The sequence below is a fragment of the Cydia amplana genome, chromosome 10 (assembly GCF_948474715.1).
Source record: "Cydia amplana chromosome 10, ilCydAmpl1.1, whole genome shotgun sequence".
Classification (NCBI taxonomy): Eukaryota; Metazoa; Arthropoda; class Insecta; order Lepidoptera; family Tortricidae; genus Cydia; species Cydia amplana.
The window spans coordinates 4,530,219-4,557,878 of record NC_086078.1 but is presented as its reverse complement, the minus strand read 5'-3'; the positions used below and the strand labels follow the sequence as shown (position 1 = coordinate 4,557,878).

The 27,660-nt window shown below is 39.6% G+C and overlaps 2 protein-coding genes across 4 annotated transcripts in view; one reads left to right on the top strand and one right to left on the bottom strand.

Moving 5' to 3' along the window:
* Positions 1-201: 201 nt before the first annotated feature.
* On the top strand, positions 202-20,739 carry LOC134651314 (ionotropic receptor 25a). The gene is made up of 13 exons (XM_063506374.1): positions 202-368; positions 467-616; positions 2,420-2,722; positions 2,795-3,209; positions 3,333-3,447; positions 3,540-3,779; positions 4,120-4,508; positions 5,472-5,675; positions 7,266-7,451; positions 9,194-9,350; positions 10,427-10,602; positions 19,770-20,010; positions 20,528-20,739. Exons 1-13 carry the CDS (start codon positions 290-292, stop codon positions 20,642-20,644), a joined length of 2,772 nt encoding a protein of 923 aa, XP_063362444.1. The 5' UTR covers positions 202-289; the 3' UTR covers positions 20,645-20,739.
* Positions 20,740-21,725: 986 nt separating this feature from the next.
* Positions 21,726-27,660, bottom strand: part of LOC134651368 (leucine zipper putative tumor suppressor 2 homolog) — a 156,764-nt gene continuing 150,829 nt past the window's right edge. For all 3 annotated transcript variants that reach the window (XM_063506451.1, XM_063506452.1, XM_063506453.1), the window contains 3 exons: positions 23,816-23,926; positions 23,240-23,456; positions 21,726-22,679 (listed from right to left, as the gene is read on the bottom strand). In XM_063506451.1, the coding sequence (XP_063362521.1) occupies positions 21,978-22,679; positions 23,240-23,456; positions 23,816-23,926 (1,030 nt within the window). In that variant the 3' untranslated portion in view covers positions 21,726-21,977. The remainder of the gene's footprint in view (positions 22,680-23,239; positions 23,457-23,815; positions 23,927-27,660) is intronic.

The window sequence follows — 27,660 nt, the reverse complement described above, 5'->3', positions numbered from 1 at the left end:
GTTATACTTTCCAACCACCCATTAAACATCAGCCGTAGTCGCTTATTATAGATTCATTGACTGGTCATTACTGTAAGTTTACGACATCGAAATACAAACATTGATGACAGACATCATCAATAATGAGTTTCTGACCAAGGGCAGGCATCGCCGTGGTTACTGTCCGTACAACAAATCTACACGTGTGAACGAGGACGCGACCCAGTCGGCCGCGAGGGGACCAGCAGGCGCGCGCGCTCGGGAGATCGGCATGTTCAAAATAAAATAACATTAGCTATAAATTATTAGGATGTCATCACTCACCATTTTGCTTCTATTTGTGTTCGTGCCAGTTTCATTTTCTCAGACGACGCAGAATATAAATGTTTGTAAGTGGACATTTTTCGCAGTTTATTTGAAATACATCAACGTTTATCTAAATAATGTAGGTATGTTGTGTTAACCTTTCCCGACTAAAATATTTCAGTGCTTATCAATGAGGAGAATAACGCGCTGGCTGAGAAATCGTTTGAAGTGGCGAAAGAGTATGTGCGGCGGAATCCGACTTTGGGGCTGGCGGTAGATCCCGTCATTGTGGTTGGAAACAGGACTGATGCTAAAGCTTTCTTAGAAAATGGTAATATTAGACAGACAGGTTTAATATCTTTAAAATAATTTATACTTATTTTCTGCATCGTCTTATAGGGACTTTGACATAAAGTATGACCTACTCTACGAGGGGCGTTCAATATATAATGAGAATGAGATGCAAACTCTTTAAATATTAGGAAAGTAAATACTGGCCGGTAAAGCTAATCTACCTAGCTGATTGCCATGAAAAAAAAAACTAACTGTTTTTTGTTTTAAAAAAAATACGGCGATTTCTTTGCGATGCTATTGAGTACGTTAGCGAAAATGGAGAAAATTGAACTGCGCGCCGTTATCAAATACTTGTGTTTGAAAAATGTTTCTACGGACCAAGTCAATTTAGATTTACGGGACACTTTAAGGTCTAATGCTCCTCCGTATTCGACAGTCGCACGTTGGTGCGCCGAATTTAGACGTGGAAGAACATCGACCATGGATGACCCCCGCTCCGGACGCCCTACTACAGCAGTAACTGAAGAAATTGTGAAAAAAGTCGAAAACTTAGTTTTGGCGGATCGTCGTGTCACGGTTCGTTTTATTGCTGAAAATGTAAAGATTTCAACGGGGAGCGTGCATAATATTTTACAAGAACGCTTGGGTATGAAAAAGGTATCAGCGCGTTGGGTACCCAGAATGCTTACTGACACACAAAAACAAACTAGAGTCGAGATTTGTCAAGAAGCTTTGGACCTGATACAGCAAGACCGGGAACTTTTTTTGGCGCGATTTATAACAATGGACGAAACATGGCTCCATCATTACGACCCTGAAACGAAACTGCAGTCTATAACATGGAAAAGGTCATCATCTCCAACTCCGAAGAAATTCAAGGTGGGCCCATCTGCCGGTAAGGTCATGGGCTCTGTTTTTTGGGATGGTAAAGGGGTCGTAATGATTGAGTATCTCGAGCATGGAGCCACTATTACGGGCTCTTTATATGCCAAACAAATAGCAACATTGCGCAATGAGATCCGTGAAAAACGGCGAGGTAAACTCTCGAAAATTGTGTTGTTCCATCAGGACAATGCACCGGCACACAAGTCCGCCGTTGCAATGGCTGCAATACGTGATGCTGGGTTCGATATCCTTAAGCATCCTCCGTATTCACCAGACCTCGCCCCTAGTGATTTCTACCTATTTCCGAGATTGAAGGAATACCTGAGAGGCAAGAAATTTGAAGACGACGACGCGGTAGTCGCTGCAGTACAAGATTTTTTAAGTACTCAAAATGAAACCTTTTTTAGAAATGGAATTTTAAGTTTAGAAAAAAGATATACTAAGTGTATTATGCTAAAAGGTGACTATGTCAAAAAATAAAATTACATTTAATAAAAGTTGTATATAACATACTCATTCTCACTTTTTATTGAACGCCCCTCGTATTTCAAACTTTCAAACTAGTATTTTTCAAATAGATAGCATGGGCACGGTGACAGATGCCCTCCCCATACAATTTATAACTTTATAATGCAAAATCTTGAACAATTGTATTGAGATGGCATGTACCCATGCTCTATGAAAAATACTAGAAAAGTACATTCGATTGACCAATATTTTTTTAATTATTTGCAGCATGTCTGCCAGCTCATTATATATTATATACCATTAATTCCAAATAGAGTTAGATCAAGCTAAGTGGGCAACGATTTTGATAGCCCAGACTGTGTTAGTAATTAGTATTATTTAAACGTCACAATTTCATAGCAGTTTAACGTTTAAAATAACACTTGCACAGACTGCGCTACCAAAATCGCTGCCTTCTTGGTCTAACTCTATACAGTTTTGGTTGTAGTTTGCAGAAAATACAATGACATGCTGTCGGCCAAGAAAACGCCTCACGTTGTCCTCGATTTTACCATGACCGGCGTGGGCTCAGAGACTATAAAGTCGTTCACCGCGGCCCTGGGCCTGCCCACCATTTCTGGCTCGTTCGGCCAGGCCGGCGACCTGCGCCAGTGGCGGAACCTAGATGCCAATCAGACCAAGTTCCTTTTGCAAGTGATGCCACCGGCCGACATTCTGCCCGAGTCCATAAGAGCCATAGTTACTAAGCAAGACATCACTAACGCTGCCATTATCTTTGACGAGTTCTTTGGTATGTTTTCAAGATATGTTTTGGGGTTTCCTCTGAATAAAGTGTTGCCTCATGTACGGATATTTTTTTCAGTGATGGACCATAAATACAAATCACTTCTACAGAACATCCCCACTAGACATGTCATCACGCCGGTCAAAAGTTATAACAGAGACGACATCAAAACTCAACTAAGAAGTTTACGGGAGCTCGACATAGTCAATTTCTTCGTCGTTGGTAGTCTACGGACTATAAAAAATGTACTGGACGCAGCAGATGAAAACCAGTATTTTGGGAGGAAAACTGCTTGGTTCGCCTTGACGCTGGATAAAGGAGATATTAGTTGCGGATGCAAAGATGCTACTATCGTGTATATGAAACCGACTCCTGACGCTAAAAGCCGGGATCGCCTAGGAAAAATCAAGACTACGTACAGCATGAACGGGGAACCTGAGATCACCTCCGCTTTCTACTTCGACCTCTCCCTGAGAACATTCCTAACAGTCAAGTAATTTCCTATTTCAGTGCTTGTGTACCTAATCACGTAAAATTAGCATTAAACCACGTGCAATGTAGGTAGAGTCTAATTATAGAGCGGTATATTCCATGGCTCCGTTTTATGATTTTCCAGATCACTGCTGGATTCTGGCAAATGGCCAAATGATATGAGATATATTAGTTGTGACGATTACGACGGCAAGAATACTCCGAATCGGACCTTGGATCTGAAGACGGCTTTTCACGAGGTACGAGTCTAACCGCTATTACTACCTGGCCTAGAAACAATACTGTGCTCTGTTTTTGACATGCCATTTATTATCAAAGCAAACTTTTACAGATAAAAGAAACACCGACGTACGCTCCTTTCTTTATACCCGAGGACGACCCGATGAATGGCAGAAGTTACATGGAATTCAATACAGATTTGTCGGCGGTTACCGTAAAAGACGGCGCGTCTATAGGCAGCCGGAACTTGGGTTCTTGGAAGGCCGGGCTTTCTAACCCGCTGTCGCTTACCGACCCCCAAAATATGAGCGATTATTCGGCCCAACTCGTGTATAGAGTGGTTACAGTAGAGGTGGGTGAACTCCGCTCATTGTTCTTGTACTCAATGTTTTCATCTTTTGATAAAAATCTCGAACAGCTGTGTAAACAATCTCGTCATAATTTCTTTGCTTACGCCGGTTCATTAATCGCTATATGATGATAGTGTTGACATTTGTGAAATACTGAACGAATTTTTGGGAAAATTCCATCGTAGGCGCCCTTTATCGGAACATATGGGAAAAGTGCGCCTTTAATACCTATGGGTACCTACCTAATTTATAGAGTACAGGTAGGTAGGTGCACTTTTTCTATGGTGAAAACTTCTTACCTTTCAGTTAAGTTATCGAAAGTTCTGTTGTTTTTGTTATTAGCAAAAGCCGTTCATTATAAGGGATGACGAAGCCCCAAAAGGTTTCAAAGGCTATTGTATCGATCTTATCGAGGAGATTCGCCAAATCGTCAAATTCGACTATGAAATAACGCTAGTGCCCGACGGTAACTTCGGCACTATGGACGAAAACGGCAACTGGAATGGAATTATCAAGGAACTGATAGAAAAGCGAGCCGACATAGGACTGACTTCGTTATCCGTGATGGCGGAGCGAGAAAACGTGGTAGATTTCACAGTTCCATACTACGACTTAGTCGGCATCACTATCCTGATGAAACTGCCCCGAACACCGACTTCTCTTTTCAAATTCTTAACGGTTTTGGAGGACGACGTCTGGCTGTCCATACTGGCTGCATATTTCTTTACTAGGTAAGCTGGCGAAAACCTGTTTGCAAAGTAAAGTTGTTTGATTAAGCACACCATATTTTAATAGCCGATTTCTTGATAAATACCAAACGATCTTGGACTAGTGAACTTGTACCGTCGCGTGAGTTAAATTGGTTATGGCTGGTCATCCGTGACATTTATACGTTTATTACAATTGGTAACGATCGATGGGCGAGCGTACACCTGCTTCCATCATTTCTTATCTGATTTTGTGGAACGAGGTCAAACGGCGACCTGTCTATCTTCCATTACTTAAGGTAAAACACTAAAACGGTTTATGATTCATAGTTCATAGCTCTTAAGTTTTATGGATTTCGAGGTTTACTGACCAGCCAACCAATTTGAAATAAGCGAACAATTGAACAATGAAGGCTAACCAATCATGAACTTATTCCCTTAAGGCTTCTACAGACGTTACAACAAATTACATGCGATTTTATAGCTGGTCAACCAAATCTTGTCAGTAAAAAAAGGCGCGAAATTCATATTTTCTATGGGACGATATCCCTTCGCGCCTACATTTTTCAAATTTGCCGCCTTTTTCTACTGTCAAGATCTGGTTGACCAAGATTATTAATGTAGGTAAAGTTTGGCTCAGGACTGTCATTTCAAACATAGACAGAGAGAATCATACCTACTGTCTTTGTCTTACGCTAGTACTCAAAAGAAAGGGATAAGTAGGTATAATTTACCTGGTTCTTACTGACTGACAAGTTGTGTTTGCCAAATCGCAAGAGTTTATCGGCGACGTTTGAGAGGCCTTTATTTTTATTCGTTGCGAATTGTGTCAATATTTTTTTTTAATGCCTTGGATGCCAGCCCTTTAAGCCAAATCTCATAGAAAAAGAAGCAAGCTATGATGGCGCCATCTATGCAAACCTTTGACAGTTGCCAACCCCATTACCTGTAAATAATATAAGTATTTCATCCTGATATTAATTCCAGTTTTCTTATGTGGGTCTTCGACAAATGGAGTCCATACAGCTATCAAAATAACCGCGAAAAATATAAAGACGACGAAGAAAAGCGCGAATTCAACCTAAAGGAGTGTCTATGGTTCTGCATGACGTCACTGACTCCTCAAGGAGGTGGGGAGGCGCCAAAAAACCTCTCTGGCCGGCTACTGGCCGCTACTTGGTGGCTGTTTGGGTAAATGCCATTTAAAAAATACAATTTTAAAAATATTTTACGCGAGACATGAGTTAATATAATAGAGACTTTAAATGCATGGTATAAAGATGATATTTGGTTGAGCGTTTCGCTTTTTAGTACCTGACTTGTGTTCTTTCAAAATGAAGCCGTAGTATCATGGGATAGAGTCGAGTTAGAATTTATGAGCTACAAAATCTGTGCAATGTGCTGTTTTAATTAACTAATTTGTTGTTTATTACCACGCACACGTTCGATGTCGTAAAAATTAAGAGCCAGTCATAGCGCCAGCGGGTCGGGAGCATAGATATATGTACGTAATCTAATATGAAAAAATCGTAAATTAATCTTAATATTCACAAATTAAATTTCAAAATTGTACGGATGAAACTTACATAAGGTATAGGTACTACATATTATTAATTCCTGGTTGACTGACTGAGTTAACGCTATGATGTCACTTAAATTACCTAGACTGAGTCTAAAGCATCTATGCCGTCCGACCATCATGTATAGGTCTATTTACGTATACCTATTAAAGGTACCCACAGGTACCTACTCATAAATTATGCTTCGGTTCAGTACCAAACCAAGCAAGTTTAAGCGGTAGAAAATGTCAGAAGCCCATGCATTTTTAAATCGACCACGCCCAACAGGTGAATGACCGGAAAATTAGATTTTACCTCTGCTGTATTTTTATTTAATCAGTCTTTTCTTTAATGCGTGTCGTGTATAATATTGTTATTATATGTTTATAATGTCGAGATACACATGTCAACCACCGGCACCGGCGTAACCACATCGTATAGGTATAAGTAAGTAGACTAAAGAACATGGCAAATTTATCAGCCTCTTTTAATAGCTAGTTGTGAAAATGCATGTCATTGCAACGTCAATGTGTGGCGACGTCATCATTAATGTCAATTTTCTATGAAAATATGACGATTATAATAACACTCCACAAAAAAAATAACTAAAAATTTTAAGCAAACCAGGTTTGCTTAAAATTTTTCACAATGTCAAACGAAACTTGCTATGCCATGTTTTTACTGTAGATTACTTTGTAAATGACATACCTATATTTATGACATTTACAACGTTACGAGTATATAGTTACAAATGTTTACATTAACATCATGATTATACGAATGTTCATGGTAGGGCATAATTGCTTGCATATGTCTTTAACAGTTTGTCTCGAAACGTTTTTGCACCTATTTGTGACTTCGTACGTCAAGCTGGCGGGACACTTCAGTAGGTATTTGCTAAATATTTATTTTGTATAAAAATTGATGTAGAATAAGCAAATATATAAACCTTAGGCTAAGAACCAATAGGTCAATAGGTGTGATATCGATGGAGGTCATACCTGCTACTGAACCATTCGACCGACCCAGCTGATGGTCTTGTAAAAAAAATCGACAGTTAATTTTGGCTAGTTCGTTCTCAAAGATTTCTTTGGTATAGCTACTTTTTTCTTATTTCGGGGTTGATCCAATTATAAAAGTAACGACCTACATATTATAATATCGTGTACAAAAGCGTTGAAAAAATACTATTTACACCGCTCAATAAGCCTTACCATTTTAGGTTCATCATTATAGCATCATACACAGCTAACTTGGCCGCGTTCCTGACCGTATCCCGTTTGGATACGCCCATCGAATCCCTGGACGATCTGTCGAAGCAATACAAGATACAATACGCCCCGCTGAACGGCTCCGCTGCGATGACGTACTTCGAACGCATGGCGCATATCGAAGTCAGGTTTTATGAGTAAGTTATTATCTAGTATTCGGAAGTATAATTAGATAAACACTATTTATAAGAGTTTCATACTAAAAAACAAGAATTTCACACTATTCTTAGATTTCTTGGGATTGACAATTATTAGGTAGGTATATTTATAGGCATGCTGGCGCCATCTGTAAAATACTTCGACCGGCCAACCTCATTGAACATAAATTATAATCTCGCGTCTCACCTGCGTTCCGCCGTCAGTGTAACAGAAGCTTTACATTCTTAGAACAACATACGTCATCTTAACTATTTTAATCAACAACATTAAACCGAATATTATACCTACTCGTCATTCCTATATTTAATACGTAGAGGTAACGAAGGTATCGTAAATACGACTGTGACATCATGTCAACCTCTTCAATTTAACTGAAGTTTGTTTAATAAAGTGCCATCGTCACGTACTAACACTATACAAATCTTCATTGTTCTAGCAACTAGATTCTCATGACATCACAATCCTTCACTCAATTGCCTCAGATAGATTTCTAGGAAAATAGGCTTCATTTGATACATTATGTAACATGTGTCAACCTACGTATGTGCAGAGTCAGGTAAGTATATAAGTAATTGCTGCTTATAGTCAATTGCCGATTAAGTGACTTTAAGGCCCTGTAGAAATTGCAGTCGGGTTGCTGTCCGTCTGTATCCGCCCTTACAACTTACAACCTATCTATACGAGTAGCACCGGATTAGAAATAGTATAAAACAAAGCCGCTTCCCGCTGTCTGTCTGTCCCATAGTCCCATGTATGCTTAAATCTCTAAAACTACGCAACGGATTCTGATACGATTTTTTTAAATAGAGTGATTCAAGAGGAAGGTTTACCTATGTATAATTTGTTAACCCGTGCGATGCCGGGGCGGGTCGCTATTACCTAACAATTTAACATTTTATACAGAATATAAATCTTTAAATTTCAAACAGTTCATATTTCGCGCGTTTCATAATATTATTTAAAAACTAAACGGTTTGTTTATTATTCCGAATGAATGTTCGTCTTTCAGACGTTCTTTGCGTGACGTGATCTCGTAATATTTGCCCATGTGGTTATATGAGGCGTTTCCGTTGAATTCTTATTATCGGGTTATCGGTCATTCACCTCGTTCTTTAGCTTCACGATATGGCTTAAGTAAATATAAAAATATACAGGTATATATATGTTAATACTACTTTTGTAACCCGTATTATTTTTGTTGTGGATAAAATAAAGGATGTTTGTTCCCGGAATGATTGGATTAGTTCCTAAATTCTTTCGAGAAATTGAGCTAACTGAGCAGTCAGAATCAAACGTCGCGTCGGTAATAAAAGTAAACAAAAGCAAAGAATGAAAGGAAAAATAGGGAAAGATAGGATTTTAAGGAAATTTAGGGAACCTACCTAATAAACGACAATGGGCTTTGTGTAATTTATTGCCTGGATTTTAGAGTAGGCATTCTACATTGACATACATAGACTAATATCACATCTTGGGTTTTATCTAAACTCCTAAACGCATTTATCTACGATATCACAATCCCTACATAGTATAAAACAAAGTCGCTTCCCTGTCTGTCTGTCTGTCTGTATGCTTAGATCTTTAAAACTACGCAACGGATTTTGATGCGTTTTTTTTTAAATAGATAGAGTGATTCAAGAGGAAGGTTTATGTATAATTTGTTAACCCGTGCGAAGTCGGGGCGGGTCGCTAGTACCTAATAATTTAACATTTTATACAGAATATGGAAAGAGATGAGCCTCAACGACAGCCTGAGCGACGTGGAGCGAGCGAAGCTAGCAGTCTGGGACTACCCCGTGAGCGACAAGTACAGCAAAATGTGGCAAGCGATGAAAGAAGCTGGGTTACCAAATTCCGTGGAAGAAGCAGTCCAAAGGGTACGTATTACATTATATGTACAGCTTGGCAAAAAAGAGTAGAAATTAAAAAGTGGCAACACGTAGTGTCGTCCCTTTCAAACCAATTTATATAAGAAAACGGGACGACACTACAGTGTTGCCACTTTTTAATTTCTACTCTTTTTTGCCAAGCTATATGCATTTTAGGGATGCCTTTTAAACGCCCATCTTTTGTTTTACAAGTTTTTGTTTGTGTCACTAATCGCCTGTTGAGCGACGTGGAATGAGCGAAGCTAGCGGTTGCCAAATGTGCATGTCGCTTAACTTCAAACTCAGGTAAATCCATTCGACACTCAGCAAAATAGCAAATATCTACCTTATTACCTTTTCTGAATGCCATAATCGCATAATCTGACACATGGATTTACCCGAGTTTGAAGTTAAACGACTCAAATTTTGTAGAAGAAGCGGAGTTCATAAGAATTTTCAAAGTTCAAAGTTACACCTTTTTATTTAATTTCTTTTCGATATTGTGGTAGTCGTGCGTTTGTATTTACCAACGTCCTATGCCCGTTTGACAGTTGTATCACTGATGGTCTCAATGTATAGGTACCGTAAAATGGGGTGAGTAGGCGCAAAACTGACATTCAAACCTCGATAACATTGAACCAATAAAATGTACCAACCTGTATAACCTATGAAAGCAATAAACACACTGATTACTGATTATTTTTACATATGCAAACTGAATGGTGTATATAATAAGTGTTCCGGACGTTTGTATTTTAGTTTTTATTTTATTTTGGGTAGTTCCGTTTCATAACTTTGACGATAAATAGGAAAACCCACCTCACCCCGTAGTTCCTCGTATTTGGGGTGAGTTGGATTTTCATACAAACGTGATTTTGGAAGATTGTTGGATTGATTTTTTTAATTATGAGTATTACTATAGCTCCATTTTAAATTGGAATACATTATTTTTGTAGCAGTAGCCTTAAAAATCCATCTCACCCCCCTTTAAACCCATTCATAACCCAACTCTCCCCGCGAACCCTACTCACCCCATTTTACGGTACCTAATTCTAACAGCACCTAATTCCATATATTTTGTCCAGGTCCGTGACTCAGAGAGCTCAAGCGAAGGCTTCGCTTGGCTCGGCGATGCCACCGACGTGCGTTACTATGTGCTGACCAGCTGCGACCTCCAGATGGTCGGAGACGAGTTTTCCCGGAAGCCTTACGCCATTGCCGTCCAGCAAGGGTCGCCGCTGAAGGACCAGTTTAATAATGCGTAATCTTCTCTTCCATTTTCATTTAGGGCCACCCCACATCTGGCGTCTTTCGAGCGTCGGCGTCGGTCAGCGCTATGGAAAATGACGTCGCTGCGCAGTTGCGTCGACGTCGCGTCGGCGTCTCGTCGGCGTCTACAACTCTATGGCCCTGCTCGACGCAACGTCGACGCGACGTCGACGCAACTGCGCAGCGACGTCATTTTCCATAGCGCTGACCGACGCCGACGCTCGAAAGACGCTAGATGTGGGGGGGCCCTTAGTTGGGGGTTTTCAAAATGCTTTCTGCTAAGAGAGATATAGATAAAGGAATACCTATGCTCTTTCCCTGTCCTGCTTAACAATAAGATAGCAGAAAGTGTCCGGCGAAAGGTAAGCTATTAAAGCCCGTCTGCCGGAAAACGGGACTCTATTACTAAGACTCCTCTGTCCGTCTGTCTGTCGCCAGGCTGTATCTCATGAACCGTGATAGATAGACAGTTGAAGCGGCAACAAAAATATTTCATGGGTGAAAATTTCAACTGTCTAGCTATCACGGTGCATGAGTTACATACTGGTGACAGACAGACGGATAGACAGACGGACAGCGGAGTTTTAGTTACAGGGTCCCGTTTTTACCCTTTGGGTACGGAATCCTAAAAACTAGTCTTTAAAACAGCTTAGGTACCTAATATATAAATAAGTTGATTAAAGACCAAACTAGTTCTCAAAGTCAATCGGGTCGGCCGACATTTTATTATTTATATATTACCGTAGGTACTTAGAACAGTTAACACTTCCATATTATACAGGGTAAATTATATGAATTTATTATACGTTAACGTCAACCGTGAGAAAAGTGTTGACAGTTGTATGAATATGAATGGCAAATTGTCTATCTTGTCTTGAGTCTATAGGCTTAATCTTATTAACGATACGAAAAAATAATAATAGATTTAATTTGATTTTATTTGTGGTTTACGTAGACATCACAATTGTTTATGTGATGACGTACTTACTTAAGTCGGATTTTAATTTCGTGTTATATAATTACACAGCTGTTGAAGTGATATGTGGAAGTCTGAGGTGGAAGTGGGTACTGTCATAGAGAAATATAGTAAGACAAGAGTGCTCACTCCATACATCTGTTTTGGTACCAAAAAGACTATTATCTCATCAAAAACATTACATGTAAAAAGCTCCAAGTCTCGCAACGCTTTTACTACAAAAAAGTTTTGAGATGTAATGTGAAACCAACTCGGTTATTTTAATCAGTTCCAGGGGGTGTTAAAACCGTATCAATAAGATATCTTTAATCTATACATATAATAAAGCTGAAGAGGGTCGAAAGTCTGTACATGGAAGATATTCGAAAAAAAGTTGGTTGGGGATACTTAGAATCGATAACAGAACACGTTCCAACAGTTTTTAGAATTTTTGTCTGTTTGTCTGTTTATCTGTTTATCTGTTTATCTGTTTGTCTGTTTATTTGACCGCGCATCACGTGAAAACGGCTGAACGGATTTTGATGCAAACTTTACTAATCTGTCAAGAAACTCCCAGGCCCTATTTTAGGCTAGAAAAATTAAACCCCTAAAAGGGGGGGTGGCCACTACACTCAATTAAGTTATGTTTGCACCTGAATCTTATGGCGCTAACTTAAGAAAGTGGTGCACACTTTTTTTTTGTGAATGTACTTTGTAAAAAAAACAACATTTTTCTTAGTCAATGTCAAACGTCTTTGCAAATACATATTAAATCACATTTATAGACGGGTCTATCGCGGGTTTATTGACAATAATTAACATTATGTGAAGTGGGTGGTTTGAAAATATGATGTCTACCCCAAACTTTTTCATACACTTTTCGTCGGGTAGTTGCACAAATCTCTGTTTTGACATTTTTTTGGGACATCAGTTAGCCGCGACCATGACCAGTGAAACCTGTGTCGAAACGTCGGTAAATAAAGGTAATAAAATAAATTTCGAGATAGGTCTATAAATGTGAGTTAATATGTGTTCGAAACGCGAAAGTTTTTAAATAGGTATTAAGTAATTGTAAATGTCAAACAATTTGGGACTTGCATTTTAAACGCGTTACCATACCTATCCGAAAAAAACTAATTTTTCGCGAAATTCTCGCAACGTATTGAGGTTACAAGGTAGCACGGTCTCAGGAATCTGAGGAAGAATCGGAGACGTTCACGCAGTGCGAAGAACGGTTGACCGCTCAGCGGATTCGCACGACAGACGCGCTCGACGGTAAGTACTGCGGTGCATCAGCGGGTACTGGAGAGCCCAGCACACACATTAACCTACATTAATACTATTGTTCTGTGTTTAAGCACTGACAGCCTGGACGCTTCGGGCCTTCCTCCCTACGCGGAGCTTGGCCTTGGGCCTTCGCCCTTAGACAGTTATACTATTGTTCTGTGATTAAGCACTGACATCCAGGACGCTTCGGGCCTTCGGCCCTACGCGGAGCTCGGCCTTCGGCTTTCGCATTAGATATCCACACCAAAATTCAACCATTGCGGCGGTGTCCCTGACATAGCCTCTCTCAATTTTTTCTATCAAAAAAATTCGCGCTCGCTACGCTCGCGTTTTTAACTTTTAAGGTTAAGCCTACTTTGATAAAGGTGGCATTCTGGGCACCCTACCGAGCGACTACTACTACGACTGACACTTCGGGCCTTCGGCTCTAAGCGGAGCTCGGCCTTCGGCTTTCGCATTTAGACACTGATACCATTGTTCTGTGATTAAGCACTGGCATCCTGGACGCTTCGGGCCTTCGGCCCTACATGGCTCGGCCTTCGGCTTTCGCATTAGATATCCACACCAAAATTTCACGTAAACCACTGCGACTATGTCCCTGACATAGCCTCTCTAATTTTTTTTCTATCAAAAAAAATTCGCGCTCGCTACGCTCGCGTTTTTAATACAATTTTAAAGGTTAAGCCTAATCTGATAAAGATGGCATTCTGGGCACCCTACCGAGCGACTACTACTACGACTTAAGCACTGACATCCTGGACGCTTCGGGCCTTTGGCCCTACGCGGAGCTCGGCCTTCGGCTTTCGCATTAGATATCCACACCAAAATTTCACGTAAACCACTGCGGCTATGTCCCTGACATAGCCTCTCTAATTTTTTTTCTATCAAAAAAAATTCGCGCTCGCTACGCTCGCGTTTTTAATACGATTTTAAAGGTTAAGCCTAATTTGATAAAGGTGGCATTCTGGGCACCCTATCGAGCGACTACTACTACGACTTAAACACTTACATCCTGGACGCTTCGGGCCTTTGGCCCTACGCGGAGCTCGGCCTTCGGCCTTCGCATTTAGACACTGATACTATTGTTCTGTGCTTAAGTACTGACAGCCTGGACGCTTCGGGCCTTCGGCCCTACATGGAGCTCGGCCTTCGGCTTTCGCATTAGATATCCACACCAACGTTTCACGTAAACCATTGCGGCTGTGTCCCTGACAACATTACTCCCATCTCTCAATTTTTTTTCTATCAAAAAAATTCGCGCTCGCTGCGCTCGCGTTTTTAATACGATTTTAAGGGTTAAGCCCTACTTTAATAAAGATGGCATTCTGGGCACCCTACCAAGCGACTAGTGATGGGTAGGACATCAATTTAAAATGAGTTTGTATGAGTACCTCATTTTCTAAAATGAGGTGTTACAATGTATTACTTCAAATGAGGTGAGGTACTAGCATATTTTCAGCGTCAACTATTCCATTAATTCGTTGGAATTGGAAATTGTCGCTGTTGAGCGACAATTTTTTTAAGATGTATGAAAGCTTGCAGCGCTTACGCTTTTGTCTTTCGTGTTTAATTGTTAACGTATTTTCGGTGGTGACGCGAAGCGATATTAAAGTACGTCGCGTGTCGGTCTCACTCCCTCTTTGGGTATTTCTAATTCATTGTTTCATTTTGAAAGGATTTTGAGGGGTTCATGTCACAGAGAGGCGGTGAGTGGTACAAACTCAACGCATTTCTCGGTGGACCTTTTGTCGTTGCAATAAGGTTTGTAGTTCGGCAGTTGACAGTGTGGATCATTACTCGTTTCTTCATTTGAGACATTTGAGTTTTGAGTGTCGGCGAGCAGGCGAGCACCTAGTGCCTCGCGCGATCCAGGGACTCTGTTGCGAGTTGTGAGGAGTGTATGAGTTTTGAGGGTCGCGAGACTCGCGAGTGAATTTGAACGGATAAGAGTTTTTTTGAAATTTGAAGTGTGTGAATGATTTATGTGGCAAGAGGTGTTTGTGATGCGCGCGAGTAAATGAGTAAAATGAATAGTGGAGTGAAGTAAGACATTTTTGCGGTACGAAGTACTGCGACAAGTTAACAAAATGAGTGGTACAAATGAGGTGCCTCACGAGTGAGCGACTCAACACTACAAGCGACTACGACTTAGGCCAATTTATAATTAAACATTTTTTTACACTGTTAAAAGTAATCCCCGGTACATACATATATGTAGATATTTAGTTGTGCATACATAAACATAACTGTAAATAAAGTGTAAATACTCGGCCTCAAGTTTTTGATATTTATAATATTCTCCTTTCCTGTAATCTTACTTCTAACTAATATAATATTAGACCTAAATTCGAAAGTTTGTTAGGAAGTATGGATTTCTATGTGTATAAATCTTAATTTTTCATGCTCAGAATGATTTGACTGGAGGACAGAATTGGATGATATTTGCTATGGACATGTTTTGGATAGGTACACTCAAGAACGTAAAAATACAAAAGTAGTACTGTATTGTCCGTTATACACCTTTTTTTTTTTTTTTAAGAGGGGAAATGCTTTAAGCATACCACCCGGCGCGGGGACGGGCCGGGATGGTTATGTGGGACTCCCTGTTGTGAGCTAATGAGACCCCAGGTTTACCCACTAAAACCCCTCTGTTGCCGCCTCGCTGCTATAAGGCGAGGTCCCAGGAACGCCGAAGTACTCTTCCGCAACCTCGCCAGCGGCCGTCCGGACTCGGACCCGACTCTTGGGGAAATCACCCCTTCACCTCATTGGGCGCGTTGGCTACACATCGCGCCTGCCCACGCAGGGGTCCGTTATACACCTACTATAACTCTGTGTCGTTTAAATCACGTCTAATATTGGAATAAGGGCGAAAAAAACTATTCGTTTTGGAGTGTAGTTTTGTTTAGTGGTAAGTACCTACCTAATTGTAAAATATTTTATCTGGACTTCAGTCCGCTAATCGTATCCATCTGTCAACTTTACTTCAAGTTCCGCCTCCAGGGGAGAGAAAGAGAAATTAGGGATGAATTAGCTTACTGACACAGACCGAATTCCACGCGGGCGGAGCCGCGGGCACAGCTAGTTTGTAATACGTATAATGACTTGGCCATCGCACGGCTGCATAATGACATAAGGATCATCGTCACCTATTAAAAATAATTCTAATTGAACATAACGCTAGCGCTAATTGCAGTTTGAGCATTACACATATTTACGAGTACGGTACGAGTAAAGCATTATGTGTTTAAAAATCAAAATTTCATAGGTATTTAATGTTTAAGGACTCACTCACGTAAGTCACGTTGCAACAAATCGCATGTGATCACCGATACTACCCGATACATTGCGCCGTTTTAATTGATCGAATGAATTAATTGCAGCTACAAAGGTAGTCACTTATGGTATAGTTGGCAATGTGTCGAACTCCGAAATTTGTTGCAAGGTCTGTGGAGGTCTTTAGATTTGACAGCCTTTTACGAATAGCGCCTTAATAATCGCCATCATAAATATTATTACTTCTAATACCTACTTGCCTTATCGTACTTTTAGTAGGTACCTACATACTTACGACCCTGAATCATATACCTAGTACCTACATTAGCTAAAGACGTTTGTATGTGTAGTTGTGTTGTGTATTCACATTTGTTTAGTTGTTATCGTTGACTACGTAAGCGACCGACATGAGGGCTAAATAACGGTCAATGCTGCTGTATGCAAATTGTCGTAAAGGTGACTCGGGCAGGCATTATTATATTAACAAATGCTTTCCGAACGCATCATATACGAACCAGTATAAGGCTTCTACGGACCTTGCAATAAATAGCATGCGATTTTAGGTTGTTGGTTGTTGAAGGTGGTTGTGATTGTGGTCAAATTCTTACCTTTTAACCAATAAAAGAGGTAAAGTAAGGAGCAACGAATATACTGTGTGGTATTATACAGCACGTCCACGGATGATTTTATAATCATAATCATAATCATAATCATTTATTTGCACATAAAAAGGGTTTTACATACAGTTGGTATAAAGTTACATATATTATTATATATGTTATATTATTATTTTTCTCTTTATTTATTTTTGGTCTTAAGTTAGGTTATTTTATAATATGGATATAAAAATAAAATACAAAAACACTTACAAAAACAATACAAAATACTTATAAACATATTATAAAAAACCTAACCTAGGGTGCCGCCAGCAGCGGGGCAAGGCCCAAGCTGCCGGTGGTCAGGGCTGCAGAGAGAGGAACCGGCGGACTATCCGCGCCGTGTCCAAGATCACCGCCTTCTGCATCTGACCCTTGATCCAACCACCTAGCGAGAGTCTCTCAAGATGTTGGTCGAGACTCTTCGCTATTAGACCGTTCACTGAAACGACTATCGGGACAATGATCGTCGAATCAACATCCCACATGGCGGTTATCTCGTGAGCCAAGTCTAGGTACTTGCTGGACTTGTCCTTCTCGGCTCTCACGAGATTCTCATCATGGGGGATGGTGATGTCAACGATTATTATTATTATTCTCTTTATTTATTTTTGGTCTTAAGTTAGGTTATTTTATAATATGGATATAAAAATAAAATACAAAAACACTTACAAAAACAATACAAAATACTTATAAACATATTATAAAAAACCTAACCTAGGGTGCCGCCAGCAGCGGGGCAAGGCCCAAGCTGCCGGTGGTCAGGGCTGCAGAGAGAGGAACCGGCGGACTATCCGCGCCGTGTCCAAGATCACCGCCTTCTGCATCTGACCCTTGATCCAACCACCTAGCGAGAGTCTCTCAAGATGTTGGTCGAGACTCTTCGCTATTAGACCGTTCACTGAAACGACTATCGGGACAATGATCGTCGAATCAACATCCCACATGGCGGTTATTATTATTATTATTAGTGGTATTATTTCTTTTGCGGTACATATTCATGAAAAGAAATGTACTTTTATGTACTTATGTTTTTAAAAATTGTACTCGTTCGGTTTTGGCATAGCGACATACAGGTCGTGGTCGTGCTGAGTAGATACTCCCTGGCACGACCACACTATATTTATGGTTAATTTAATGGTCAAATGAATACAAAACAAATGTACTCAAATTGTACTATCTACAAGCACATCAAAATGTGACAGTGGTACTGCAACAATCGCTGTCATGATTAAAAAAGGTGAAGCTAAGGGCTGATTTAGACGGCCCGCGAACTCGCATGCGACTTTCATTACATTGCGGTTTTGATCGGCTGGTTGAAATGCACGTAGCCAACAGTTCGCAATGCTGAACTGCATTGATTATGCATTGATGGCACAATATACTGGCGCCATCTACAAAAACCTTGCCAGTTGCCAATCCCTGTAAACTTAGGCGATATTATTTTGATCAGGTGGGGAGGTCAGGTAATTAGCTTAAGCTCACAGTCGGTCAGAATGTTTTGTGTATCACGTAGCTAATTATAGAACTATAAATGCATAAAGTCTTAAACGTCATGCTAGTTGTGTGAAGAAACTATCTTTATTATGTAAAATTGCTGACTTCTCTTTGAAGTCGGCTTCATTATTGAAGTAGTTATATATGACATCGTAAGTACATACTTGTATTGTTTACACAATTACACTGTCGGTAGATATTATTGACTTGTACTTAGTTGATAGTGTTCATGAATAAGTCGTTTTTATAATAGATAATGGGGGCAAGTTTACGATAAAAAAATATGTGATATTCTATTTACTTAAGTACTTTTCGTCATAAAACCTTTAAAACTTTAATTATAAAAGCTGAATTCGATTTCAATACCATTGAGTGCAGAACGTAACGAGTAGCGACATCTATTGGTGAGTAGAAAAAACCTGCCAATTTGATATCTTCTGTTCCTATCTCTGAAATAGGTGTTCGTCTCGTCAACGTCTAGACTCGGACCACGCTAACTTTGCACAATCTTGGCATTATACATATCCCTATAAGCTCCATACTTGACGTAGCATTTGACATGAAACCTTAGTGTACTCCGACTCTATCTATACAGTAAGTTGTATGGTAGTACTTAACAGTAGCGTGGTAGCTATACATAGACCAGAGACCAGATAAGAAAATTTCCGTCATCTCATAGAGAAAAATAAACGCATGTGTGCGATGTTACTCACACAATTGCAACTGATTTAAATGGTGATTCCATGTTTACATTACATTATGCGCTTTGCAAGATGCATTTTCCAGCATTCTTGCCAGACTCAACACAGGTACAATAAAGTGTGAATGTGTTGCATATGCCTAGATTAGGTCAAAGCTGTATAACACCACAGGGGCGTGACTGACTTGATTGATGTTGTTGACTTTCGTTCCACCCTGCCTGTGTGATGTGAGTAGGTACTGCCACTACGTTCTATGGGAAATGGGACTTGCCAATCCCATTAACACTATTATTTACTGAATATATACAATGTGAATACTGACATAACTACGTGGGTACCTAATATGGAAAATGGGATTTCGCATGCTGAAAAAAGTGTCAAAGGCAAGTAGTTTTAACGATTAGGAATAACTGAAATAAACATTCTAAAATTAGTTGTAATTTAGGTGAATGTCACCTCTAGCATTTACTAAGCAGATAATCCATTGTTTGAATCGCTACTATAGGTAGGTATACCTATTTACGAAAGTGTCAAAGACGTACCATTTTGATTAGAAACAGTATTTCTAGATTCAGGCGCATGACGCGGCGACACGCTGCAAATTGCTGAATTTCATAACAAAGATAGGTACATAGGTATAAGGTAAACGCACAGTGCTCGACATGCTAATGCCCAATAGATGACACCCTGCTGTCACCTCTATTGACAATGACTTAAGTTTCAAGATGACATGTACTGGAACCGCGTCGAGCAGTACGTTTACCTTATAAGTAAAAACCTGTTCCAGAATCCTCCAACTCCTAAACAAACGCAAACTGGAAAAGCTGAAAGAGAACTGGTGGAACAACAACCCGGAAGCCATGAAATGCGAGAAGCAAGAAGACCAGTCTGACGGCATCTCCATCCAGAACATCGGCGGCGTGTTCATCGTCATCTTCATGGGCATCGGCCTCGCTTGTATCACGCTGGGGGTGGAGTACTGGTGGTATAAGTGGAGGAAGAGACCGGTTATCGGAGATGTCACACAGGTCAGAATCTATTTTCTAATTCTAGGTACTACTTATGCCTATGCCACAAATCTACGTCTATGTAGAACATTGATGGCATGTTCATCGTCATTTTCATGGGCTTTGGCCTCGCTTGTATCACGCTGGGGGTGGAGTACTGGTGGTATAAGTGGAGGAAGAGGCCAGTTATTGGAGATGTCACACAGCTAGATTAGTTACTTCACGTTGTAACGTAAAAGAGTCGAGAACATTTTGCATAGTAATCGTCATTTTCATGGACCTTGGACTCGCTTATATCGCACTGTGGGTTGAATATATTGATGGTATAAGTGAAGGAACAGTCCAGTTTTAAAGTCGTTGCATACTTGCACAGGATAATCTAAACACTATTTTCGAGAAATTCAGAGAAGATTTTGCCATCGTAATTTTCATGGGTATTAGGTAGCATTGATGGGAGTCTCTACTCCTATGACGGGAGAGTACCTACTTACAGAATATTTTCTAGTTGAAATGTTAATGCTTACATTTCCACTTGCAGGTTGAACCCTCGAAAACAGTAAGGAACAACGCTGACAACAGCACCACTAAAATCGGGGAAGGATTCACGTTCAGATCCAGAAATATGGGTCTTTCTAACTTCAGGTCCAAGTTTTAAGGTCGAGGAAAAGATTAGATCTCAGTAAATGATCTCAATATGCTGTTTTAGTTTAAGATCGGGAGATATTTTTCATATATTCCATTAGCAGTGCCGGCTGCGCAAATCTTAAAGGAACTACATACATATATAATTTTTTGATCCTCAAGAGTTAATTGACGATATTTTCCATATAGTTAGGGAAAATTACGCAAGAACTACGCTGCAACCTTGTGCCGTAAGCAACCAGTATTCCTTTTAACCAAATACAAAATATTGTTTAAGTATGCCCATTAAATGCATACGGTATTTAGAATATATACAAAATGTAGGTAAACAATCCGGCACTGCTAAGTTATTTCCTGTATTTAAATGACTAATTATATATAATTACCCTAATTAGGTTAGATTTAAGCTAGGTTCTGCTCCATAAGGTATTGTTATCGCAAGTGTGTCTGCAATAAACACTTAGCACAAACATCTGTTGTATATTTATTTCACCTAAAATAATTTCAGGCGCTCACTGCTGCGTTTAACTTAAACACACGTGATACTTTATTGAACAAATAAAGATGTAGCTTGTTTTGTATTGAACTTACTTAAAAAGACTGGCTGCTTTAGCAGCTTTAGTGATTGAAGAAAATTTGACAATGGCTGTCATGTCATGCCATCGTTCTTTCTGAAAACTATGGCTCGATTTAGCTTCGCATTAAATATTATATTTACAATACAATACAAGAATCAAACAATATTCCATATTATTATTATTGGTTCCAGTATATTGCCTGCGGCCGCGACAGGGATATCAGTAAGTAAGTCTTACTTATCTATCTTGTCTATTTTATAGGTACTAGTTTCAGGATCCAGGGACATATCTGGTTCCTACTCTTAGGAATCACCTCATGGCAAGAAAGCAAGAAATGGGAAGGAATGTTAGAGCAGTAACTTTGAAATTTTGGGCAATTGACCATCGATGTAAAATTAAATTATACTTTTTTCGTACATATTGACCGGTGTTTTTTTTTTTTAATGGTTGTTATAGCCTCATTCTAACCAATTTTCTTAAAGGTTACCTATATACTACTAAAGAAAGGCAAAGCTATATTTTCAAAATACTTTTATTATTATCTAAAATAACTTAAAATCTCTCTTACATAAAATACGCGTATTCCCATAACATAGCATGAATCTATCCGCTTGAACTTATCAATGTACAATAGTAACTTAATTGTGACATTAAGTCCTTGCCTATCGAGTATTATTAAAACATTAGAACTACCGCAAAAGGCAAGATATCAGGCAAATACTATTTACATGGCCTGGATAAATAATAACTCTAAATATTTTGGTACTGTTACAATTCTATAGCTTTTCCGTGTTTCACATTCTTCATATTCTTGTTGCAAAGGTCGAGCTCGAGTCTTAAGCTATCGACCTCAGCTTCCAGAGTACGGGAGCGTCTAAACATCTGGACGTAGTTCAGTTGTAGTTGCTTCTGGTATCTGAGGACTTTGTCTTTCTCCTCGGACCACTTTCTTCTTTCGCTGTTGAATTGTGTTTCTTTAGCTTCGAGTTCACACTTGAGTCGGTCCACCATGGCGCTAGCGGGGCAGGGGTCTCCGCAAGAGTCTGGGAGTTCCCCATTCAATCTCTGAACTTCAGCGTCCTCTAGTGCGCTGTCGCTTGACGTCCAGTGATACTCATTTGTTTTGCATACGTCGTAGATCCCTCTCATAGTTCTTCCGCATTCGATTCCTTCGTAACCGCTTAGGGAAACATCGGATAGCTCCTGCCGTAGTTCTTTTAGTTCGGTCTTTAGTTTATCTATTTCGCTTTTGCTCGCTTCTTTAGTCTTGGAGAGGTCGGTGACGCTCTGCATCAGGTCGTTGGTGAGTCGGTCGACTTCGGATTGCAGTCGGTTGGTATTCTTTTCTTTTTCTTCTGACTCTGCTCGGAGTCTCATGATCTCTTTCTCCTTCTTGTCGAGTGCTTCTCGTAGTTGGCGGCAGTCTGCTTTCAGGGTGAGATACTCGTGGCCTTTTGCGGTTTGTTCGTTCTGGAAATAGAAATAAGATATGTTAATTGATAATTTATTGCAGTCCTCAGCCTTAATCTTACTGATCACTAGTTTTGAAGTAGCAAAATGCAGCCTGTTGGTTATACGAACAAACTATATATGTAATCTTAATTACTGTTCTTGTAAGCACTGCAGTCTGGGTGTGCTTGCATGTAAATCTCGGTCACTACCTAAATGTTATCAGACTTTGAGCTGGGTCTTCACGAGTAATTTTAAATTATTTGCTACTTTCGATCAAGAAGACAAACCAAATTAAATACCTACGTGTAACGCGGGCCTTGGTGCAATAGGTAACGCAAATTCGTTTACTTACATAATATGTATCTCACTCGGTTTTGCAATAATTCCTTTATAACTAGACCAACAGCTCCTGACAGAGGCCAGAGAGCAGTCTCTACTCCACTCCGTGTCCTCTAATCGCTGCCGCAGTAACGCCCTGTCGCGTAGCACTCGGGTCAGTTTTGCGTCTCGCTTGTTAATTATCGAGCCCTTAAGTGTGAGAGTGTAAACGGATATTTTGAACCATATTTAATACCAACCTGTGCATCTTTAAGCTGTGTCTTCAGCAGCGCTATTTCCCCCGCTCTCTGGCAGAGACTCCACTCCGTGTCTTCAAGCCGTTGTCGCAGCAACGCACGGTCGCGTCGCACTCGCGCCAGTTCAGCATCTCTCTCGTTGGTCCTGGAGTATCCTTGCAGCGTGAGGGCGCGCGGCGCGCGGAGACGGATGTCGTGCGAGCGGAGACGGTCGGATGTACTGGAATGAGGAAAATGGAGACATCAGTGAAGACCATGTACTTAGGTGAGCAAAAAGAAGACTCTTTAAGACTATAACACCAATGTCAATAGTTAAATAACTAGTCAAAAATAAACCATATCCACTATGTGGAACTTGGAGAAAATTAAGTGGGGTGCGCCGCGTGGTGCACCAAGTGCGAAGTTCAAGCGGGTCTCAAATCTTCCACAAAATCCTCGCACTATACTCGTAGTTAGAGTAGGTACTCGTAGAGTATAGAAGATGTACCTCGAAAAGATTGGGCCTGTTGGTCATGTCTAGGGATCTGTGGACCGAAATAGTCACTGTTCTGGCATTCAGAAGCGATCATAATGGCTTACCTATAGTCATGGTGGTCCCTCTCTAGTTCAGCGACGCCGGAATCAGCCGGCGAGGGTGCGGGTGCCGGCTCCTTGCTCTCCGACACGCTCAGACCCGAACTCGACTTCGTTCTGGAAAGAGAAAAGCATATCTTTAATGGTTTGAATAGAGAAAACAGATTGGTAGGACGCTTAACCTAGATATACCTACTCCTCGAGGGACTTGGGGAAATAGTTATTTGTTTTACAAGGGGGCAAAGTTGTTGTTTAACCGCTCGTGCTAATATTGATACCCGAGCAAGCGAAAGATTCCAAAATTGGGTTCGAAAAATTGAATCTTGAGCGTTGCGAGGGTTTCAAAGCACGAGGATTAAACAAAATTTTCCCCCGAGTGAGACACAAAATTTTTCACCACACCAACCCGAAGCAAATATTAAATGTAAAATATCAAACAAAATCAAATCAAAATGAATGTTATTAAATATGTATCATCCAAAATCATCATTTAAAAGTAAATTCTACCAGCAAACATAGGAAAGCAACTCAAAATTTGCATTTGATTACTTTGCCTCACGTGTGAATAAAATGCAACTTTGCTATCAGTTTTTGAAGTGCAAAGTAAGCCTTTCCGAGCTGGTGTGGTGAAAAAAAACTTCTCCGAACTCGTCAGCAGCAGGGTTGCGTCTGTTCTAACGTTCCATTAAAAAAATAATGTCATGGTTATATCTGAAATTATCGTCTTGACGGTATGTAGGATATTGTTGGCAGTGAAGCCATTTAAAGACTGAAATGCATGTTTCAGGGTTTCTATTTTAAGTCACTGAGGGTGAAAGTTTGCCCCCAAAACTTACAGATTTATCAACATAAAAGTAATAATTAGCTATTAGGAATCCTGTGTTTTCGTGACCGCGTATAAATTAGGCAGCATTATTTTCTTCAGTAATTTTAATAATAAAGATTCTTGCAATATTCTTTTCATCCATTATTTCTCGTGCGTTAAGAACATTAAGTTTCCAGCACATATTTTACGACATATCTATACGGACTAAAAGCCGATATGAACATTTTGACGACGACACGATCAATGATAATGTTCTAAAAGCTCACGACTCACTCCGTTTTACTGTTACAGACCGTACACATGTTTAATTGTCTAGTGTTATTGAAATATGTACGTATATAAAATCAAATAACGGTACCATAAAGAAAAAATAGGAAAATTTTCACACAAAGACAATTGAGTGATCAGTTAACTAAGTTGCCGATGAGTGTTCACTGTTCAATATACTAATCCTGTAAAATCTACATAATCTCTTCTTTCTGTCTACGTGCAAAAGACATCACAGACATAAGAAAGACGGTTATATTCGTTGCAAATTACTGTCTGTATAAACTGCTGGTGGAACACCGGCTCTAAATTCGCTGATGTTACTGTGATTTCGTTCCATTTCTCTGAAGAAAATGCCTAAATTTCTAGTAAAAGGTGCTTTTATCCACAGTCCACACAAAGGAACGGAATATCCAAATACACAGTCATTATCATTAGAGAACCATACTCTTATCTCCGTCCCAGTAAACCGAACTTTTATGAACACAATGCGTTATAATTACTTGATTCATCTGTATTGTAAGTGCTTTCCATTCTGGCAAGTACCGTGTTATCTTCTTCTTTGAAAATGATTATAAAGTTAGCAATTTTCCAGGCACTTATGACTTTTTACCGTAAAACTATGTGTAATAGTCGTCTCGCTTGACAGCCCGCCTTGGTCTGTAGGCGATGCGTGAAGACTTGGAGGTATATGTATGGTGCTTTGCGCTTATGCCCACAGAGGCGGAATATATGGCTGCGATGTTGCCTGCAGTTAATGTCCCTAAATGAGGATACACTAACCTAACTTAACATACCTATCACAACTTGGAAGAGATTCATCCAAAGTTATGTATAAGTTCATTACATTTACGGCAAAGAAAATTATACTATATTATTATATTCGTCTTCGAAGAAATTTGATGGTACATGTGAAGTCCTGTAACTACATTTGGGCCAAGTTGGCCCGGCCAACGTGTGGTTGCGCCTAAAATCTCTCGTCTACAAGAGGCCCGTGTTCATATCCAACAGTGGGACTTATATATTGTAGTTATTATGCTGAAGATGAGGCTAGTGAACGAATGGTTTTCAATTGGAAAGATGGTATTGACTAGATACTTTGGGTTTCGGAGTGAGATAATTATTTCCGAAGCAGAGCCCAAGACAGTACGTACGTTACCATGGTATAATAATATACTCCGCCTGGTACTCTCTTCCGAGATTCGCGAATGACCTAACTGTCACTTGCCTACGTCATCATGCTGTTTACAGGTTCTCAAACTTTAAAATGTGGGAGAATTTTAACCAACGGTGAAAATTATTTTAACGGCATTAATTTTAAGTTATTCATGTAGAAACATAGTAAAATAAAACAAATCTATACTGCACTTTTCACTCCTACTCTTACAGTTCCGAATAGAGCAGCCAACCATTTTCGTAACAAAACATTAATTACCAAGCTTACGACGTAAAAGTTTGGAAAACACTGCGACTGCTGACACTGAGCGAGAAGGAAATAACAATTAACACGCGTTCGACAAGGATGACCGTCAGGGACAAAATGGCGGATTGTCAAATGTGACAGCGCTATCCTGTGTTGCCAGTAGTGTAAACAGAATTACCCGAACGTCTGAAATTTCTTTCGTGAATCGGAAGATATTGCCAACGAATAATTAAAAATGACGTGTTATTGTAAAATTTAAGATAAAATACATATAAATGAAAATTATAAAATTATAAAGAAATATTTTAACTTATTAACCATAGATATAATGTACCCATGTAACATGTTATGTTGAAATAAAGTGGCAATGTTATTGTGACGTAGGCAAGTGACACTCTGGGAAGAGAAGACCATGTTTTATTAGACCATGGTACGTTACGTTGTTGGCGTACTTGGATTTGTTTTAGTTCCTAGCTTATTTGAAAATTAGTGTGAAGTTAATTTATCTCACATTATCGCGCACACTCAACAAGGTTAATGTTTTCCATAAATACGAGGTTTCGTAACTCAAAATACGAGCATTGAGAGTAAAATATGAAGTACCTAGTACGTCACGGTCATGCCTCGAGCTATTCCGTATTCTGTAGATACAGTCAGCAGTAATATGACCAGTACGTTCACTGGTGAGCAGTTGGCACAGAGCTTATACCTTTTTTTACTCGACTACAATCAAAGACAAAAAAGTTGAATTTTAATTATCTGTACTTACACTGAAGCAAGAGTAATCAAAATGAGTGACTTTAATGAGTGAATTATTCGACTATATCGGAGACAAAAAAGGTTTACGATTTTTTATTCTATGTACATACTTCCACTCAAGCAAGAGTTTTGTTTGAGTTAAAGTTTTGAACTTTAATGAGTCACTCAAACAAATCTAAACTCAGACAAAACTTAAAAATAACATTGGTTTCAGGTTTAGACTAAATTTCGTAGGTATTAAACTTGTGGACCATAGTTATAGTAAAGAAATTAATTTTTACATAGTATATAATATAGTAACCGGAAACGCTAATATTCAACATATTAAAGAAGGTAATATATAGGTAAGTCACATTAAAGCCAGGATACATTTACTAGATTAAGTACTACTTTTAGTTCTACCGGAAGGAAAGTGTCCATTATAGCTATAAAGCTAAAGCTAAAACTAGGCACATAATTAGTGGGTCTAATTTAGGCCACTCGGTATACTAAGATTACTAAGTGCGGTCATTTGCGGATTATGCAGTGCTAATGAGAAAATTAAAATAATTTGGCATGACAATGAATTTAGCACTG

Coding starts and splice junctions, on each gene's coding strand:
- LOC134651314 (XM_063506374.1), top strand. CDS start 290: ATGTCATCACTCACCATTTTGCTTCTATTTGTGTTCGTGCCAGTTTCA. Junction 2,723..2,794: donor TATCTTTGACGAGTTCTTTG/GTATGTTTTCAA, acceptor TATTTTTTTCAG/TGATGGACCATAAATACAAA. Junction 3,780..4,119: donor ATAGAGTGGTTACAGTAGAG/GTGGGTGAACTC, acceptor TTTTGTTATTAG/CAAAAGCCGTTCATTATAAG.